The sequence below is a fragment of the Dermochelys coriacea genome, chromosome 12, assembly GCF_009764565.3.
Source record: "Dermochelys coriacea isolate rDerCor1 chromosome 12, rDerCor1.pri.v4, whole genome shotgun sequence".
Lineage (NCBI taxonomy): Eukaryota > Metazoa > Chordata > Testudines > Dermochelyidae > Dermochelys > Dermochelys coriacea.
The window spans coordinates 1,503,944-1,524,178 of record NC_050079.1 but is presented as its reverse complement, the minus strand read 5'-3'; the positions used below and the strand labels follow the sequence as shown (position 1 = coordinate 1,524,178).

Below are 20,235 nucleotides of genomic sequence, written 5' to 3'. Positions count from 1 at the left end.
GCTTCAATTTCATCCCTCTGCCCTAGTTAGACAGCAGCACTCCCTTGCCCTAGGGCCATTCTGTAAACCAGCGTGGACTGCGCTGGTGGCTATTACAAGACATTATAGCCTGAATGCTAGAGGCCAAACCAGTAATTCCTCCTTCAAGCTCCCACTCCAACACCAAATGCACCACCATTTGAAGTGCAGGTAGTACCTGCCAGCCAGTTTGCTGGGCTGTGGTCAGCAATTACACAGGTGAGACCCCCCACAGATGTACCCAGGGTTTCAGACAGGTTTCAGAGTAGCAGCCATGTTAGTCTGTATTCGCAAAAAGAAAAGGAGTACTTGTGGCACCTTAGAGACTAACAAATTTATTTGAGCATAAGCTTTCGTGAGCTACAGCTCACTTCATCGGATGCATTTGGTGGAAAATAGAGGGGAGATTTATACACACACACACACACACACACACACACACACAACATAGAATCATAGAATCATAGAATATCAGGGTTGGAAGGGACCCCAGAAGGTCATCTAGTCCAACCCCCTGCTCAAAGCAGGACCAAGTCCCAGTTAAATCATCCCAGCCAGGGCTTTGTCAAGCCTGACCTTAAAAACCTCTAAGGAAGGAGATTCTACCACCTCCCTAGGTAACGCATTCCAGTGTTTCACCACCCTCTTAGTGAAAAAGTTTTTCCTAATATCCAATCTAAACCTCCCCCATTGCAACTTGAGACCATTACTCCTCGTTCTGTCATCTGCTACCATTGAGAACAGTCTAGAGCCATCCTCTTTGAAACCCCCTTTCAGGTAGTTGAAAGCAGCTATCAAATCCCCCCTCATTCTTCTCTTCTGCAGACTAAACAATCCCAGCTCCCTCAGCCTCTCCTCATAAGTCATGTGCTCTAGACCCCTAATCATTTTCGTTGCCCTTCGTTGTACTCTTTCCAATTTATCCACATCCTTCCTGTAGTGTGGGGCCCAAAACTGGACACAGTACTCCAGATGAGGCCTCACCAGTGTCGAATAGAGGGGAACGATCACGTCCCTCGATCTGCTCGCTATGCCCCTACTTATACATCCCAAAATGCCATTGGCCTTCTTGGCAACAAGGGCACACTGCTGACTCATATCCAGCTTCTCGTCCACTGTCACCCCTAGGTCCTTTTCCGCAGAACTGCTGCCGAGCCATTCGGTCCCTAGTCTGTAGCGGTGCATTGGATTCTTCCATCCTAAGTGCAGGACCCTGCACTTATCCTTGTTGAACCTCATTAGATTTCTTTTGGCCCAATCCTCCAATTTGTCTAGGTCCTTCTGTATCCTATCCCTCCCCTCCAGCGTATCTACCACTCCTCCCAGTTTAGTATCATCCGCAAATTTGCTGAGAGTGCAATCCATACCATCCTCCAGATCATTTATGAAGATATTGAACAAAACGGGCCCCAGGACCGACCCCTGGGGCACTCCACTTGACACCGGCTGCCAACTAGACATGGAGCCATTGATCACTACCCGTTGAGCCCGACAATCTAGCCAGCTTTCTACCCACCTTATAGTGCATTCATCCAGCCCATACTTCCTTAACTTGCTGACAAGAATGCTGTGGGAGACCGTGTCAAAAGCTTTGCTAAAGTCAAGAAACAATACATCCACTGCTTTCCCTTCATCCACAGAACCAGTAATCTCATCATAAAAGGCGATTAGATTAGTCAGGCATGACCTTCCCTTGGTGAATCCATGCTGACTGTTCCTGATCACTTTCCTCTCCTCTAAGTGCTTCAGGATTGATTCTTTGAGGACCTGCTCCATGATTTTTCCAGGGACTGAGGTGAGGCTGACCGGCCTGTAGTTCCCAGGATCCTCCTTCTTCCCTTTTTTAAAGATGGGCACTACATTAGCCTTTTTCCAGTCATCCGGGACTTCCCCCGTTCGCCACGAGTTTTCAAAGATAATGGCCAAGGGCTCTGCAATCACAGCCGCCAATTCCTTCAGCACTCTCGGATGCAATTCGTCCGGCCCCATGGACTTGTGCACGTCCAGCTTTTCTAAATAGTCCCTAACCACCTCTATCTCTACAGAGGGCTGGCCATCTCTTCCCCGTTTTGTGTTGCCCAGCACAGCAGTCTGGGAGCTGACCTTGTTAGTGAAAACAGAGGCAAAAAAAGCATTGAGTACATTAGCTTTTTCCACATCCTCTGTCACTAGCTTGCCTCCCTCATTCAGTAAGGGGCCCACACTTTCCTTGGCTTTCTTCTTGTTGCCAACATACCTGAAGAAACCCTTCTTGTTACTCTTGACATCTCTTGCTAGCTGCAGCTCCAGGTGCGATTTGGCCCTCCTGATATCTTTCCTACATGCCCGAGCAGTATTTTTATACTCTTCCCTGGTCATATGTCCAACCTTCCACTTCTTGTAAGCTTCTTTTTTATGTTTAAGATCCGCTAGGATTTCACCATTAAGCCAAGCTGGTCGCCTGCCATATTTACTATTCTTTCGACTCATCGGGATGGTTTGTCCCTGTAACCTCAACAGGGATTCCTTGAAATACAGCCAGCTCTCCTGGACTCCCTTCCCTTTCATGTTAGTCCCCCAGGGGATCCTGGCCATCTGTTCCCTGAGGGAGTCAAAGTCTGCTTTCCTGAAGTCCAGGGTCCGTATCCTGCTGCTTACCTTTCTTCCCTGCGTCAGGATCCTGAACTCAACCAACTCATGGTCACTGCCTCCCAGATTCCCATCCACTTTTGCTTCCCCCACTAATTCTACCCGGTTTGTGAGCAGCAGGTCAAGAAAAGCGCTCCCCCTAGTTGGCTCCCCTAGCACTTGCACCAGGAAATTGTCCCCTACGCTTTCCAAAACAATGAAACAATGGGTTTATCATACACACTGTAAGGAGAGTGATCACTTAAGATGAGCTATTACCAGCAGCAGGGGGGGAAAGGAGGAAAACCTTTCATAGTGACAAGCAAGGTAGGCTATTTCCAGCAGTTAACAAGAACATCTGAGGAACAGTGGGGGGTGGGGTGGGGGGGGAGAAATAACATGGGGAAATAGTTTTACTTTGTGTAATGACCCATCCATTCCTAGTCTCTATTCAAGCCTAAGTTAATTGTATCCAGTTTGCAAATTAATTCCAATTCAGGGTTTCAGACAGGATCACACTTGGGGCAGTTCACCCTCCTGCTGCTCACACTGCCGCCGCCACCGCTACCCTTCATTCTTAGAGCTAGTGTGGGTATGTCTCTCCAGTGCCGATGCAGGCTGACTCATGGTTGCTCCCCATCTCCCCCAGTAATTGGCACAAGTCCAGGGAAAACCTACGTACTCCCAACCCATTCATGGCCAACGGGGATGCCCAGAAGTCTGAAGGACATTCAGTTCCCCCACCTTTGCTAAGAGCAGCTGCTCTGCAGGTGCCATGGCTGAGCACTTTGCCTTGTCTCAAGGGACGAGGATGGTGAAGTAGGGAAAGATTCCAGGGAAATTCCTTCTAGAACTGCCTGGCTGGAAGCATCTGAAACCATGCACCAGCACTGGTACCTAGGAACCACAGGTAGATATGACATCATGGGGCTTCAGGCTTGGGGGTGGTCTCTTGTTAAGGTAAACTAGTCTAGTTGTTCTCCCTCCGGGCTGAGAGCATCCCAAGAAGTCACACATCCACACACTTTTTAAACATTTTTTTCAAAATATACAGTTTATTTACAATTATGTCATGTCTACAGTTTTATGGATAACTTTATTTCAAACCTTTAAATGTCAGCAGTAGACATTAAGGAAAAACAAGTCATAGGATCATCAAAAGTAAGAGACCTCTTAGCAATTATATTCATTGGAGTTTAAGTTTCAAATAGCCAATGTCTACAAAAAACAGTAACAGGATAAATCTGGCAAAAAAGATATTGTACACTGCGTTAGAAGAAGGCAAGACACAAACCTGCAAAACCCTTACCGCTGGCTCAGCTGGGCTCCCTGAGCAATTCCCCCCCGCCCCCAGCTGGGATCCCCCAGATCCCAACTGTGGGGGTGATGTGAAAAAAGCCCCTTCTGAAGTGATCTGGTCAGAGTCACAAGTGCTACATGCCTCAGATCTTGGGGTGGGGAAGGCAGTGCGGTCGTATGAAAAACGAGAGAGGCTCCCACCAGGGGTTAGTCAATTGAAGGTTTGGCAAGCACATAAGCTCCTAGAGTATGGAAGCTGCTGCTAATTTAACATCAAGGTCATGAACGCTGCATGATGCTTAACAATAATGTCCTGGATTCCTCCCACCAAGCTGGCGGGGGGGGGGGGGGAAGAGAGGGTATTGGACGCCATATGAACACCGTCTCCTCAAGGGAGCAGTGAGTGCCATCTCGTGGGAGCAGGGACACTTTGGAGGTGGCTAGCTGCACTTTGGATGCTCTGGTGGCTGGGTGCTCTTTCCCCGGGCTGTGGAGCAAGGTGCCGAATTTGGGAAGGAGACATGTGGCAAGGGGACCCAGAGAGCAGCAGGAGACTGCTAGGTCAACAAGGCAGAGGGAGAGCTAGAGAACACTGCCTGCCGAGGAGGAGCAAAAAGCAGAGTGGGAATACCTGCAGCAGCCCCAGGAACAGGAAGGGCAAGAAGCCTGAGGCGGGCGCATGTTTGGCACTTCATCTATCAGGGCATGCTGTGCAGCAGATTCCACCCGTGTATCAGTGGCCCACCATGGGGGAGGGAAAGGAAAGTCTGGGGATCCAAGAATCCCCTACCTTGGCAAGTCAGCTGTGGACAGTCTGGCCCACTGTGAGAAAGGCAGAGTTCTCAGGGCCCCCCAACCCACTGGCCCCAGCACCAGATGTTAAGCTAGTTCTAAGGGGAGCAAGACTTCTCGTGGAACTCCGCACACTCGCCCGGCTGTCATGTGTCTCCAGGATGGGACTGGGGAGGGGTGGCACTCGCAGAGAACGCAGTCGGCATCTCTGCTTCTGTAACACCTGGGTCCCACAAACAGCAGGGACCGAGCCAGATGCTTCTGAACCAGCCGGCAGCACAAGGGATCTGTGCTGAGCAGCAGACGCAGAGCAATGGTCTTGGGGTAGGACCCAGGGGCCAGGAGCGCCCTGGCAAAAGGCTGCCGGCTCCATCACTTGCTTTGTGGCCAGGTGACCGAGCCGTACAAGCCCCTTCTCATTTCCCTCACCCCTCTCTTCCCACCTTCCCGGAGGGGACAGGTAAAGGTGTGGAGCTGAGAACCAAGGGGAAAAGAGGAGAGGAAAGTTAAAGACAGCAGCACTGCTTTCCTTTTCTAGGAGGGAGCCAACAGGCTCAGAGGTGTCCCACAGCACTGAGTGCCCATCGGGGAGTCCCAGTGCCCCACCCAGGGGTCACTCTCTCTGTGTCTGTGCTCAGCTGCCAGTGCCAGTCACCGGGCAGAAAGGGCAGGGCTAACGGAGGCAAGAGACAGCAGGCGTTGCCCATCCCTGACAGAGCTGGAAGGACAGCTCCTGCTCCACAGGCTGTGCCGTGGCCCAAGAGCTCAGCCTGGTTCAGAGGGGCCCCCCAGTGGCTCCTGGAGTCACCAGCATCCATATTCAAAAACACCCCATCCAGCCAGGAAGGACACAGCCATTCTGGAGCCCCAGAGGAAAGTGCATGGCCCCCCAGTTGGGGAGGTCAGATGGGAAAGGAGGGGGTTCTGCTCCCAGCAGGCCCTAGGGCAGCCATTCACTGCAGCACCCTCCTCTGCCCCTGGGCTCAAGGACTCCTAGCTTCCAGTGGGGCTGGCTCGGACAGGCAGTGTTCTTCACTTTGGCTGTTACAAGGATTTGAGTTGGGGCAGGGAGAAGGAACATCCTACCCTGCCCCAATAAACCCGATAGACAGAGGGAAGGGACCTGAGCTGGGGCAGAAGCCGGAGTATCATTGCTGCAATTCCTCTCCCTCTGGCCGCCATGTCCAGAGAGCCTACAGGCATGGGCCCCTCTCAACTCACACACCAATGCAGGAGATGCGTCAGACTGGCAGTGCAGCGAGCTGGGACACTCTGCCCTCCGGAGGGCAGGCAACTCCCCTCCTGGTTCTTTGGTGCTGCAGCACACGCAGCTGCAGCCTGTTCTGGTGTTTACTGGGCAGGTTGCTGGGATAGTTTAGATGCACCTCTTGGCTTGGCAATTAGTTCTTGTCCCCACTCCTCCCTCCCTCCTTGCTGACGAGCTCAGAGCAAAGAAACCCCCAGAGCATTTACACAGCAGCCACCTCATCTCCTGGCGGACTCACTGCAAAAACACAAAGTTACTACTCCACACTGAGTGGTGTGACAACCTTTCAAGCATCATTAGAGAACGCTGTGCAGATCCCTCTTGAGAGAAATACCTGCCTTTAACTCACAGGCAGCGCCCCCTCCCAGGAGCCAGACAGAGTGCCATGAGGTCAAAGCGACAAAAGCCAGCAACGCAGGGAAGTCTTCTCCATCTGCGGTCAAGGGGCTTTTACTTTCAGTCATTCAGTTCTGCAAAGGCGGGTGCCCTCCTGACGTCCTGCGGCTAGTGGAAAGGGAGGTGGCAACGTGACGCACCAGGGACATGGGAGCCAGATGCCAAGCGGGGGAGCCATGGATGTTAATCCTCTTCCTCAAAGGTTTCCTCTGGAATTAGTGTTTTAAATGGACGGTCCCAAAATTGGCTGGTGATGCCAAAGCCTTGGGGGAGAGGGGAGAGGAGAGAGAGAGGCTGTGTGAACTGGCATTCAAAAAAGGGTCCCATGACCTGTCTTATATGGTCCTCATCATTTCTTGTCTGAGCACCTCACTATCATTAATGTAGCCCGAGTGGTGGGGAAGGGTCCCCATTGTACAGCTGGAGAGGCACAGGATAGAGTTAGGAACTTGCCCAAGGTCCCGCTGGGGCTGAACTAGGAATTGTCCCATTAGGACCCCCGCCCACCCTCTCTCAGTCAGTGAGAGCAGAGACCCACAGGGAGCACAGACACCTGGGTCAGTGTATGGTGACTCCAGGCCAGGTGCATTCTGGGTGGAATGCCGCTGCTCCCCAGAGGTGAATTTAGACTAACTGCAGCCACCAGCAGATTCTGAGGCAAGTAACAACCAAAGTGCTGGGCCGCCAAGGCGATGGGAGGGGAGTCAGGCCTGCCGCACCTCAGCCCTCAAGTGTGAGCCGCCTAAGAGCAGCTGTCAGTCTGAGCCTTCTCTGACACAGCATCTCAGGGACATTTCCCCTCACACTGCCAACTCCCAAGAGCAAGGGGTGAGCTGCCCACGCTGGCGCCAGGTCCCTGTGCATTGCCAGAGAACGGTCACCTGGCACAGGCACTGTATGCGGTGGCTCCTGTTTGGAAGGGGTTTTCCTGGCTCAGGCGGAGGGAGGGAGAACATTATGGAATCAGCTGCATCTTCTGCCCTCCCCCCAACTAGACATTCAGCATTGACAGTCAGGGAACCTGTGGCAACAAGTGCTCTGCACCAGTCTGTCATGCTAAATTTCCATCCGTATCTTCAGCTGGGTTTTGTAGTGTTCACTTCCTGCCTAAACTGCTGTGTGCATCAGCTGCTGCACTCTCTCTCAGTGGTGGCTGCATTTCAGTGGTGGGAGAAGGAGCCATGGCTCAGAAAGCTGCACAAGCACTAGTCCCCCCACCAAAAGCATTAAGTGCTGCTCCAAGGATCATTGTTGCTTTGCTGAACATGGCAGAGCGCTGCGACACCATCCAGAGTGTTTGCTCATTTTGCATTTGAAGATATTAAATTTAGTACAGATCCTCCCACGCTCCAGGCCGATGAGCCCACTGGGGATCCTGCGTATGTGCGTGGGTTGCTAGCCGGCCACTGCATCTTCTGTGCCATGGTTACCACAATATCCAATGAATATTCTGCACTGGACTAGTGCACAGGGCTGGGCCTCCATGCTCCCCACCGCTCCCGGTGGAGCGAGGGCTGTAAGGGGACTAAGGCCTTGCTAATGGGAAGGAATACCTTTGATTTATGGAATTCATTCCATTTGAAAGAGACACTCGCAAGAGGCAAGGGAGTGTTGTTTTTTTTTTTTTTAAACCCAGCACTGGCTTTTGGGGCTCTGCTCGGACGGCGGGAGGGGCAGAGCATTTCCAGGGAATTGCAGGAGTTCCTGGGGAAAGCTGCACGTTGGTGACTAAAAGCAGCCATGGAATGAGAAGCAGAGGAGGAACCAGCTCCCTCCCTCTGGGCCCCAAATGGGTCACCACTAACACAGCCAACCTTTACCAGCCTGAACAACCCAGGTTTCCTCTAGAAACAGCCCCTGAGCGCGAGTGCTGCATGGCTCAGAGAACCCACGGCCTTAGGAGAGGGGAGGAGTGCAGGGGTGGCTGCCTGCGGGAGGGGAGCGTTTGGCAGCCAATGTCCTGCTGTCAGGACGGCACCAGCTACCTATGTACAGCACTTTTCTCCTGCCTGTCTGGAGACCTCGCCCCCGCCCACAGAGCACGGCGTGAGCAGAATGGTTTTAGGGTGCCTGTACTGTGGGGACAGTGTAGCCTTGGGAAAGTCATTTAATCCCAAAAGAGACTAACAAATTTATTTGAGCATGAGCTTTCGTGAGCTACAGCTCACTTATGCTCAGATAAATTTGTTAGTCTCTAAGGTCACAAGTACTCCTTTTCTTTTTTGCGAATACAGACTAACACAGCTAGTACCCTGAAACCCGTCATTTAATCCCAGTGTGCCTCAGTTTCCCCATCTGGAAAATGGAGATAACCGCTGTGCTCCTGGGCCAAGGATCACTGGAGAAGCAGAAAGGGGTACCCTGGACCCTGACCTTTCCCCCAGCATGAGGCAGTAGGGATGTGCCTCTCTATCTGCATATCCTGCAGGCAGCTCGGGTAGCGCATCCTCACTGGCTAATGGAAGAGGAAGATGCAGAGAGCCCAGAGCTGGTCAGATAATGCTGGCTAGGCCCGAGGATATAAGCCCTCATACTCCTGCTGCAGGCTACATTTGAGCTTTAATTTCTATAAGAACCTTTCACCCAATTGAAACAGTGGCAGAGTACATCTACAGTGCACACCACCGGCAGCAGCACATGGGACATATGTAGCTTCACACCACAGTGTGGATGCATCTTGTTTGTCACTGCGGTGTGTAGCTACATGTGTCAGTGAAAGGCTTTGGCATGGGGGAGGCAGCGAGGAAAGGCTCCGGCACCGGCAGCATCTACACTGCTCTTTGTGCTTGTGCAAGTGGGGCATGCAGTGTATGTACTCGACACGTCCCTATAAAGAGTGCTCAGAGGAGACGTAACCTCAGAGCTTTAACAAAAATTTGTTAGAGGATTGGGTACTTCTCCCACCACTGAAATGCAGCCACCTCTGTGGAACAGTGCAGCAGCTGATTCACAGAGCAGTTTAGCAGGAAGTAAACTGTACAAAAACCCAAGCGAAGCTGCAAGTGGAAATTTAGCATGACAGACTAGTCACCCAAAGGGCAATTTTAACAGGTCGTTGGAGCCAACACACTGACCCCTGCCTAACATTTAAAACAGGCACTTTAATTACCAGAAGTAGTCAGGACTTGCATTACACTCCATCAGAAAGGCTACAAGCCCAGTGGGAGAGTGCCCTTAGCACTGCTGTATTTTAGTGCCAATTCAGAAAGCAGCACCTACTTAAAACCTTTGGACACACTTCTCCGCACCTAGATTTTCCCATCCACATGCCTGTCAAGCCCTTGCAGAACTGCAGCTGACTAGATGGCTTAAATTTCTAACAAAGAGGAACATTATTGAAATCCACCCAGCCTCTACATGACCATAGCTTTATTTACAGGCTTAAAATCCTCCCAAGTGCAGAAGTCACGGCTGAATGCACCACTTTAACTCTGCCCTCTTACACAAATAGAATCACAGAAGCTCAACTTCACCTCACATATTAGTGCTCTGGTAACAAGGAAACTTTCTACAACTTCAGGTACACATGTGCATCTGTGCACAGTCCCTGTTACCTATGTCTGCACACACAAGCTAAGGTTTGTTTCAAATGTAAAAAGCTCTGAAATAGGATTCTTGGTAGACTAGGAAGCATCTGTTTGCAACTGATTCAAATTAATTTTTTACATGTTTGTATGTAATTGTAGAGTATTAAAACTGCACATTTAATACATCAAAGTAAGTTTTCCGACTCAAGTACACAACTTGCCTTAATTTTTAACCATGTGCTCATATACTGTGCAGTATTAAGACTATTTCAAGGCACATACACACAGGGGCAGAGTTAAAGCTCAGTAGAGTCAGCCATATGCACTGGAATTTCCTGAGCTTGATTTCAGCCCCCTGATTAATGTGAACTAAGATGGGGGAAAAGCATCCCACATTTTCTACAAATGTCAGACAGTAACTGGAGGAAAACAGAGACTGACAAGAGAACGTACCATCACCATTTGCAAACCCACGTTGGGGTGTGGTATATGCATCTGTGCCATAACCACCAGTCTGGAACATCTCCACTGAGTCCGATTGAACTTCTCCGCTGCATGTGTAAATCTCCTGGAAATTCAAAACTGGGCCACGCTTTTAATCAGATGTGCCTAACTTTAGGTACCCACAGCCACATTTAGGCACCACAATAAGTGGTTGCCGAGAACTTGCAGCTTTTCTTGACCCCAGTAGGGGCTGCCAGGGCTCAGAATCTGTGAGGATCAGGCCACGTTTTTCTTTGCCTAAATGTGGCCTTGGGCACCGAAAGTCAGGCCCCTGTGATTAAAAGCATGGGGCCAGTTTTAAATCTCCAGGAGGTTTACACACACAGGAGTGGAGCTCCAGCTGACTCAAGGGAGAAGAGCAAAGACTGGGGGGGAAGGGGGGGGGGTTAGGAGATGAACAATGGTTCAGAGACATGCCATCCCCAGCCCCAAGGCACGGATGATGCAGACCTAATGAGCACAGTCTGACCTCAGCTCAGCCATATTGTCTCAGACTCCTCAAGGGTCAGTGATGTTCGCTGGCCATGTGTCTGTTCCGAGGACACAGCGGGAAGGAGGGGAAAGGGGCAGGTACCTGATTTTTGGTGTTCGAAGTGGTGCTTCACGTGATAAGCCTTCAGTCCATACAGGTAGGTGCCTTTCTTTGGCGAGCCGTAGTGCAGGTAGTAATGAGTCATGTCGTAGACGACATAACCAAACAGCCCGCCAACGAACATGGAAATGCCAACTGCTTCAGGCAGGAGCAGGCGCAAGAGAGTGTAGAAAAACCCAATCACCAGCGATGCAGGCACGGGAGGGAAGACCAGACGGGAGCTGTCGAATGGAGACTGGAAGCAGAGGAGCACAATGGGCAGGGTGAGTTCCTAGTGCGTTTAAGGAACCCAGGTGCGATACCCTCCTGGTTCAAGTGAACCAGAGAGAGAGGGGGCAATGTGAACAATTGCCATCAGATCAGAAGCTACACATCTGCCTCTGCTCCTGTGGTCTACAACCAGCTATGGTGGAGCCTCTCACCGGTCAAAGGAGCTCTGTTTAAGGCATCATGAGGGAGCTTCCGAGCAAGCAGTTGTTGTCTACAAGCACCTGTTGCAGGTGCAGGGACGGTAGATTGGCTACGCTGGCCAGCTCCCAGGAGAAGCCGATTTGGCTCTTGGCCCCTCTGCCTTTCAGGGGGTTAGGGTTCTTCTAGTTGCAGCAGTGGCCTCTTCTAAAGCTACTCTGCCACCATTCCCAACACTAACAAAGCTAGAGGTTGCCAAGGCAGCTCAGGTGCCCACAGAAGGGTAAGTTTGTTAAAAGCTACTTTTAACCATCTAAGTCTCAACCTAGTCAGACCCCTACCTGGTGCAGACTGGCATGGCTCCTTGGAGTTCAATCGGGTGACGTTGATTTCCACCAGCCAAGAAGCTGGCACTGCATTCGTGGATTTGGGATATTAAATCACATATCAACTCGCCCAACTTCTAGTTACCCGACAAGACTCAAGGCTTCTGCATTTCCCCATCACTAGGGCTAAAGCATCTACTGTCTTAGAAAGGACATGGTGCCTCACCCTGCTTTGAGTCATTGAGAAACACAACCCTGCACCTGCAGGCTTCGCAGGTGCTAAAGCGTTTTCAGTCACCATTGAGAAATTCCAGGCAAACGTCCCTACATCTGGAGTTCTGCTGCATATGGCTTGAGATGCCATGATGTGCCAAGAGACTGGCAGGTTACCACTGGAGCTGGCCCTATGTGTGTCTAAGCATGGCTCCGCAATGTCGGTCAGACCTTGAATTTTAGCTTTTGTGGCAAGACCGTTGCTCTGGGCAAGTGTAATAGCACTGGGCGGTGCTCCTTTTCTAAGCAGAGAGGGGCCACGAGTCACTGACATGCATGACTAGGCTCCACAATTCCCATGCCCAAGCCTGTTATCTCCAGAGATCTGTTGTGCCACTCCCTACATTGCAAGCAAGGGTGAGCACTACTCACCTTGTGATGCTGGCCGTGCAACAAGAAATGCAGTGTGATGAGATAATAGTTACTAGCAGGCGGCTTCATGTGGAAGAGAAACCGATGGATGAGATACTCTACTAAGGACCACAGGAACATTCCCAGCACGAAGATGAATGGGAAAAAGTACTTGTGCACAGGGATGGAATACTCTACATGACAAGGAGACATGCAGCTATCAGCAACCATGCATCACTACCACTGCTAGTGAGCAAGATAGGGGATCACATCACGTTTACTTTGTGCTTCCCAGATTTATTGTATTTCCCCTTTAGCAGCTTCAGACATATCCATCCAGACCCTCTTGGAGAGCCAGGAGTCTCCTCTCCTCTCCCCTGCCAGCCAGGCTCTGTTCCGGCAATAAACTAGCCTTACTGCTAAAGCCTGATTCATGGCCATGGGTCATTTCTTGACTTGGCCACTGCAAACACCTCCGGTTTCTCTGTTCTCCACCCTACAAATGCTGTGGTCAAGATTCTCCTCCTCCCCTTGAGCAGCACTGACCATGTCCACCCGCCCTGTCCCCCTCAGATGCTTTCAGTGATCTCCACTCCTTCAGCATCTCCTCCTCTCTCAAGACTCTGCCAGCACAACCCATCTCTTCCCTCGCACCCCCACTTCCTGCGCCCTGCCCATTGCACACTTTGGCTCCTTCACCCCCCCCCCCTTACTTCCTGATACCCCTCGGACTAGAAAGGGCCAGAGCCCCTCTCAATCTGCTTGCAGCAGCAGAACAACCATCTGTACCATGGAGTTTCCCAGCTCAGACTGAACTCCCTGCCCCCAAACCAAAATTTTAATTGAGCAGCTGATGCGTCTGCCATCGTCTTCTCTGGGCATTGAAGGGGAAGGTGGCGTGGAGGCTGCTGCCAGGATGGAGCGCTTTCCCTTTGTTCCATAGACAGATCTGCCTCTATCAGGATGCCAGGAGCAAGGCAGAGCACATCAATGGGAGGGCTGTTTTCCCATGGTGTGGCTCAAACACACATCTTTGTATGATCCCCAGTCATTTACTCTGCAGAAGCAAAGCTAGCTCCTTGGGGGGTGTGTGCAGGGGGATGTTCACTGATTATAGTGAGAGTCCCTAGCACTCGGGCCACGCGGTACCTACTCTCTTCCACACTAAATGCTGCTGTAGTTCATACTTCTAGCGATACACGTAGCCCTCAGTCTCAGCCTGGAGTATGCCCCTATGGTGCCCCCCAGCCCCGTTCCCTAGGGAATGCTTCCTGCAGATAGCAGTTCTTACTGAAAAAGGAATAAGGTAACCCCCGCCCACCACCACAGACTGTTCAACTTGCTACTAGCTGAGGCCAGGAATCCGACTACTACTGGTTTGACACTTCAGATCTTTAAAATGGGGGTATGACAAGCCCCTCCTCTTGTGACTGATGATCTGTCATGGATCAGGCCTCAGACAACAGCACAGAAGATTCACAGTTAGCTTTGGGGGCGGGGGGGGGGAGAAGGGGAGAAAGCCTCAACCCAGAACAAATCAGTTGCACAGGTGACTCTGCAAATGCATAGCGGCGCAAGGGGGAAGCGCTCTCCTAACCCAGCTGAGAGGACAGCAGAGCGAACACTGCAGTGGGCGGGGGACACCAATAGATACACATTAGAAAGTCTGCTTAGTGTCACAAAGCCTTGACAAGAGCTGCTTCTACCCCTCCTGGCTGGCTCCTAATGCAGGGCATTTGGATCCTCTCAACAGTCGGAGATCTAGCTACAGGTTTGACTGGACTTCCTGAGCCCTGCGTCACTGGCTGTTTGTGCCAAACTTTTCCCTGCCTCATGGTCTTTTCACCACAGCTTCATTTCACATCTACCCTTTTCAGGCTCCATCTCCTGCCCTGTCCCCCTCACCCCAGTCCCTGCTCTTTCCATTTAGCTGATCCCCCAGCCCCTAAAACAACAACAATTATGGCATTACCCTGCTCTAGGCTGCCATCGCACTGTTCACCCTGCTCATGTGTTCTAGCCCTTCCTGCACCTGCATCTGTCTGGTCTATTTTGGTTGTAAGCGCTGCAGGACAGAGACTGTCTGTTACTGCGTTTGTACAGCACCTGGCACAGCGAGGGCCTGTTCTTAGCTGGCCCTTAGGTGCTGCTGCCATAAACGTGATTATTCATAATAAAGGCACAGGGGCTGGCTGGAGGTGGGACAGAGGCAGCACTTCAAGCTACTTTTGACTAGTTTAAAAAAAACAAAAAACAAAAAAGAACAACCCCCCCCCTCGATTCCAGGTTGAAGGGGTCCCTTTAAGACCCCAGCTAACAGCATTTGCCAATGATCTTCTCCAAATGCAGCGCCCCCTCCAGCCCACTGAGTTGCACCTGTGCCACCATGGCAGGCTCTGGGGGGGCATGGCCACATGACACCAGCTCAGCCTGCCAAGAGGAGGAGGAGCAGCAGCTTCTCCCACCCCCTGCTGTTCACCCACCCCTGGCCACAGCCGACGCTGGTACCAAGTGGCATCTCCAAAGGAATGCAGCTCAGGGGAGGAAAACAGCACATTAGAAACAAAGGCGGCAACATGGTCTGGGTGCAATTGTTGCTGGCAGGAGGGTGGCCAGTGTGGGATTTCACACAAACAAGCCACTCACTGTGCAAGGCTTGTCCAGCACCAGCAGCACTGAAGGATGGGCTTGTCGAACAACAGAGCAGGGCTGCACTTACAGCGCTGGCTGTTTCTTTTGGATGGATTCTGTGACTTAACCGAACCTCTGGGACTTCTAGGACTTCAGGAGGCAGAGGCACGCACCCATGCCCTACAACTGGGGTTGGCTAGAACCAGGACCCTGCAGCCCCAGCCCCGCGGCTTCCGCTAGGAGCTGCAGCCCCACACCATCCTGGGCTTGGCAGGGGCTGCAGCTGGAGCCGTGCACCCATCCTGCAGCTGCAGCCAGCTCCAGAGCAGCGGCTGTGTGTCCCCCATGGCTGAGCCCCCTGCTGGAACTGGGGCTGTGCCCCTTGCTATGGTGGGGGGCTTGGCCTGTCAGTCCCCCGTCACGGGGCTCCATTCCTCCCCCCTACCTAGTCCTGTCCCCCAGTTATTTTTAGTAAAGTCATGGCCAGTCACGGGCTCTGAACTTTTGCATATTACCCGTAATCTGTCTGTGACTTTTTCTAAAAATAACCAAGACTTCAAGTTACAGAGACTCCACTATTTACAGGGTCAGACGGGATTGGACTTGGGTGCCTGCTGCTATTTTTAACATGGTAGCTCCAGCAGAGCTAGCACGTGTACGTTTCCCCAAGCTGGAATTACATCTCCCCACTACTGTGGAGAGACACCCGAAAGGGCTAGACAAGGTGTTCTAGTAAAGTGGGCCAAAGACGAAATGGTTTGCATCTTTGCTCAGGATCCGGCCATAGGGAGCTGGATAATGCAGGCCTGCGCGGGTTTGTCTGGAGTGAAGCACCACAGGAGCTGAATCTGGTTCCAGCACTGCAGCCCGTGTGCATGCACTCAGTAGAAAGCTTTGGGGGCTGGACAGACAACAGAGAAGCGTTGCAAACTTGGCACAGGTCACTGGATTGGTACAATATTTTCTTCCTCTTATATGCCTTGCCCAAAAGCACCACCGTGATGGACGAATTACAGCTGCCCCAGACCACAGGCCCCAGCAACCGGACTTCTGCAGCAAGCCAGTGATCTGGTGCTGCTCACAAGCTGTAACACTTAGCCCAGAGCGTGGGATGGATGCAGACAACCATGGCTGTGACTGGGTTTAAAGGAGACCGGATGTTATTTCAAAAGCTGTACTTGACAAAAAGGGTTAATTTGCTACTGTTCCATGCAACTAATTGTAGCTTCAAACATGCACCAGTGTGGTGGGGTGGTGGAAAGCAAGCCAGCCAACCCCCCATTCCCATGGCCCTGCACGCACACACACAGATTTGACCCCTTCATGCTAGTGGGATAGCTTGTGCCAATGTACATGCTAGTGACTCCCATCAGGAAAGCAGGACTGCCGGGATGCAGATGAGTGCAATCGCCTTTCCAGGGCTTAAGGGACCCAGATTAGACGGGGACAGGTGGAGCCGCGCTGGAGTTCAGTACCTGTTGTGAATGATGAGAAGAGTCTGGTAGTTCCCTGCGCAAGAGATGTGTAGCAGAACCAGCTGAGATACAGCACCACGGGGATCCACACCACGATAACAATGTACCTAGAGGATGGGAGAGAGGAATTCGTTTGAGCAAATTCACAAGCCTTCTCCATGCTCTATGGCAAACTTAGGGCTTGTGCACACTACCACTTGTATTGGTATAATGTACATCACTCAGGAACGTGAATAAGCCACACCACTGAGTAATGTAATTTACACTGAACTAAGCGCCAGTGCGGATAGCGCTATGTCGGCAGGAGAGCTTCTCCTGCAGACGTAGCTACTGCCTCTCCTGGAGGTGGAGTTCTTGTGCCAGCAGGAGAGCTCTCTCCCATCTGCATAGAGCGTCCTCCCCAGATGCGCTGCATCAGTGCAGTTGGGCCGCTGTGGTGTATCTTAGTGCAGACTAGCTCTTAGTTATTCCAAACAGGGCACGTGCTTTGGGGGATATTTGGGCAGCTGTACCAGTGGCCCCAAAGCCAGTGTTCTGGCTGTTCTACACTTCACAGCCCTTGCCTCCTGCTCAAGCTCAACAGAGAGAGGGAGGAGGAGACCCAATTCAAACTATTTGGGAGAAGAGCTTTAGGATGTAGGATGGCAGCCACTTAAAGGAGCAGGCCCTGGTACCAGAGGCTGCTTTGCAGAGGAGTCAGCCCAGTGGCTTGGGCTGTACACAACCACAGCAGAGACTCAGACTCAGTTTCCAGGTCTCTTGCTTCCCATCCTAGGCATGCTGTGGAGGAAGCACTTCTCATTGCTCTGCAGCTGCTCCCCTTTGCTTCATCTCCTGAGGGGCACTGAGGGATGCGAAAGCAAGTCTCACCATGGTCACTGTGGACACAATATTGACTGGAGGATGGTAGGTGACGGGGCAGAGAGTGCGAGGGCTCCAGCAACACTGGATGCTCCAAGAAGCTCCCAGATGGGATGTGCCTTATTATCTGAGCTCAGCCCATCATGGCATCACTGCACTGAGCTGGCTTTCCCTGCCGGACCCCAGGAGCTCCCTGTGTATCCAACAGGCCCAGCTTCCCCCCCGTTCCCAGGAGACATGGTCGCACAATGAATGTCGGTATCAAGATTCTAGTCTTGGACATGCCAAGAAGCACAAACCCTGGGGGAGGGGTCAGACAAGGCCAGGCCTGCTGCAAGCCTCCCTCAGGCGACACTTACCATGCTGTTTTAGAGAGGGACTCTATGAAATCCGAGTGGAATAAGCGAATTGGCCGGTCCACAGGCTGATGCACCCACTCATCATATTTCTCCCCCAAATGGCCCACCTGCCAGAGCAATGGTTTGTACCAGTCCACGAGATCCTAGGGGAGCAGGGAACAGGGGGCAAGATCTTTTACAACCAAGTCGCTAAGCCATTTTACATTCCTCACCTAGCACAATGCCTTACTGAGTATTATCGGGTGATGTCCATATCTCCCATGGAACATCAGGGTGAGCCAGATAGCTTATTCAACCTGCATCCAAGAACTTCTCCCCTATACAGAGCAACACCTAAGGGGCTTTACCCAGGCTCAAGGTTAAGATTGCTACATTAATATGAGCTAGGATGCTTCCCCAGGCCGGGGAGCTGAAAGGCTATGCAAAAATTAAAAATGGTAACATTGTATGTCCATCATAGACTGAGTTGTTTGGTTCAAGGAGCTGAATCTATTAGAGTCAGGTGGGAAGAAAGGACCTCTTTCTTCCCCCTACTCCCCCGGCCCCACCAGCGACTCCTGCAGTGAAGCTCTCAATTGTTGGTAACCCAGGGGTCACTTTCATATTTGATTTTAAAAGCTGCCACCCAACTACCACAGAACTTTCATCCTTCTGCACAAACCCCCAGGGGCTGCAGAGGGAAAGACTAGGGGGTTCGTAAGCCCAGAGGGTGCAGGAGAGATATCGTACTGCTGGCTAAACGATGGCAGCACAGAATTACAATCAGCTCTCAGTATAGGAAATGCTGAGTGCTGCTCACTTTAATACTCTTATTATTTGAGCTGTTCTGTGGGCCAGAATTTTTTTCTCCCTAGCATTAAAAGTATGGAAGCGTCCAGAGAGTTTTTTTTGTAAGACACTGTGTTTACCTGCACTGTGATATATGAGAGATACATCCCCCCCCCTGCACTGTGATCAGACAGACAGGTCCCTGTGGCAAGCTGGCCCCCTAAATTATGCAGCAAAGCCCTCTACAGTCCCTGGGGGTTTGTGCAGAAGGATGAAAGTTCTGTGGCAGCTTTTAAAATTTAATATGAAAGTGACAATTGAGAGTTTCACTGCAGGAGTTGCTGGTGGGACAGGGGGAGTAAGAGGTTTGGTAGCTGGGTGCGGGAGAGGGAAGACAATTTAGGGTGGGGATGATCAAAAGTGCTCAGTGCTGGCCTGATGTTGCTCTCCCTGAAGTCAGCGGAGCCAGAGCTCACTGGAGGCTGAGCACTTACAAATGTCCCCACCCTTGCTTTATCACAGGCAGCGAGTACAGGAGACCAAGGTATCATGGCTAGATCGCTGGGGCAGCTCAGGTTCCCTTGCTGATTCTTTGTGCCAGGAGGTGCTGCACACCATAACCCTCAGCACTGTTTGAATGCCCAGATTTCACAGGAATGATTACATCCTGGTTTATGCTCTCCTAAGCGAGCTGCGCTGTGCTTTCGCTCAGAGACTATACTGCAACACCTGCCACCTCCTGCTCTCCATCATGCCATCCTAGTGCTGCACTGGGAGTGAGTAGGAGACACACGGGAACGGGGTGGACCAGCCATTCCAGGCTGCCACACATGAGAGTGGCTTACTCTTCGATGTCTTCATTCCCCCCTTTCAAAGATATTTGGTGCTTACCAAGAGCAGGCGAGGGACACGTTAGGGAGGTATTGCACCAATTGGTGACTATAGATGAACAATTACTGAAAGGACAGCTGGTGCGTGAGCTCTGGTGGGCGAGGAATGGAGCACAGCAGGGACAACAAGCAGAAAGGGGAGTAGTGATTTTTTAGGTCCTGGGTGAAGATACTGTAACAGCCATAGTGGAGTCATTCAGGCAGCCCTGGGTGTGTACTACCACAGCACTGAGAGGCAGCAAAAGAAACACGTTAGTGCAGAAAAATCTGACTGTGTTTGAGAAACTCTGTCCGCATGTCATGGTCTGAGCAGCCTGAGACGGCAAGGAAACCCCTGGGCCCTTGAAGCCATCCATGCCCCCTGTGGAGGCATTTCTGTACCCTGGGCGCTAATACAAGCCAGAAATTGCAATTCCAGGAGATCTGACAAACAAGACTGCAGCTGCTTCATGATGGCAGGTGGCCCACGGGCTGCACATCCAGCCCCTGCCTGCCTGGGTACAACCGAGGAAGTACCCCTTCACATCCAGATTGAAGAGCTCTGCCTTGGTACACCCAGCGGGGGTTGCAGAGATGCAATCTGTGCAGTCAAAAGGCATGTCTACGTGGCAAAAAACAAAACAAAACCCAGTTGCAGTGAGTCTTAGATCCCAGGTCATCTGCCTGGGGCTCATGCTACCGTGCTAAAAATAGCAGCAGAGCTGCTCCTGCTCAGGCTCTAAGTCCCACCCGACTCACAGGGTTTCAGAGCCTGAGTGGGAAGGGCTATGCTGCTATTTTTAGACCTGTAGCAGGAGCCCGCAGCAGCTGACCTGGGCTCAGACTGGCTGCAGTGGGGTTTTGGGCAGTATAGATGTGCCCAGAGATACTACAAGTTAAGTTTGCAGGTTT

At 51.6% G+C, this 20,235-nt stretch overlaps 1 protein-coding gene across 1 annotated transcript in view; it reads right to left on the bottom strand.

Annotated features, from left to right (window-relative positions):
• Positions 1 to 3,656: 3,656 nt before the first annotated feature.
• FA2H (fatty acid 2-hydroxylase) overlaps positions 3,657 to 20,235 on the bottom strand; it is a 66,091-nt gene continuing 49,512 nt past the window's right edge. Inside the window, exons 3-7 of the mRNA XM_038368899.2 lie at positions 17,687 to 17,829; positions 16,467 to 16,573; positions 12,382 to 12,554; positions 10,985 to 11,237; positions 3,657 to 6,642 (exon numbers count right to left, since the gene is read on the bottom strand). Coding sequence (XP_038224827.1) covers positions 6,563 to 6,642; positions 10,985 to 11,237; positions 12,382 to 12,554; positions 16,467 to 16,573; positions 17,687 to 17,829 — 756 coding nt within the window. The 3' untranslated portion in view covers positions 3,657 to 6,562. The remainder of the gene's footprint in view (positions 6,643 to 10,984; positions 11,238 to 12,381; positions 12,555 to 16,466; positions 16,574 to 17,686; positions 17,830 to 20,235) is intronic.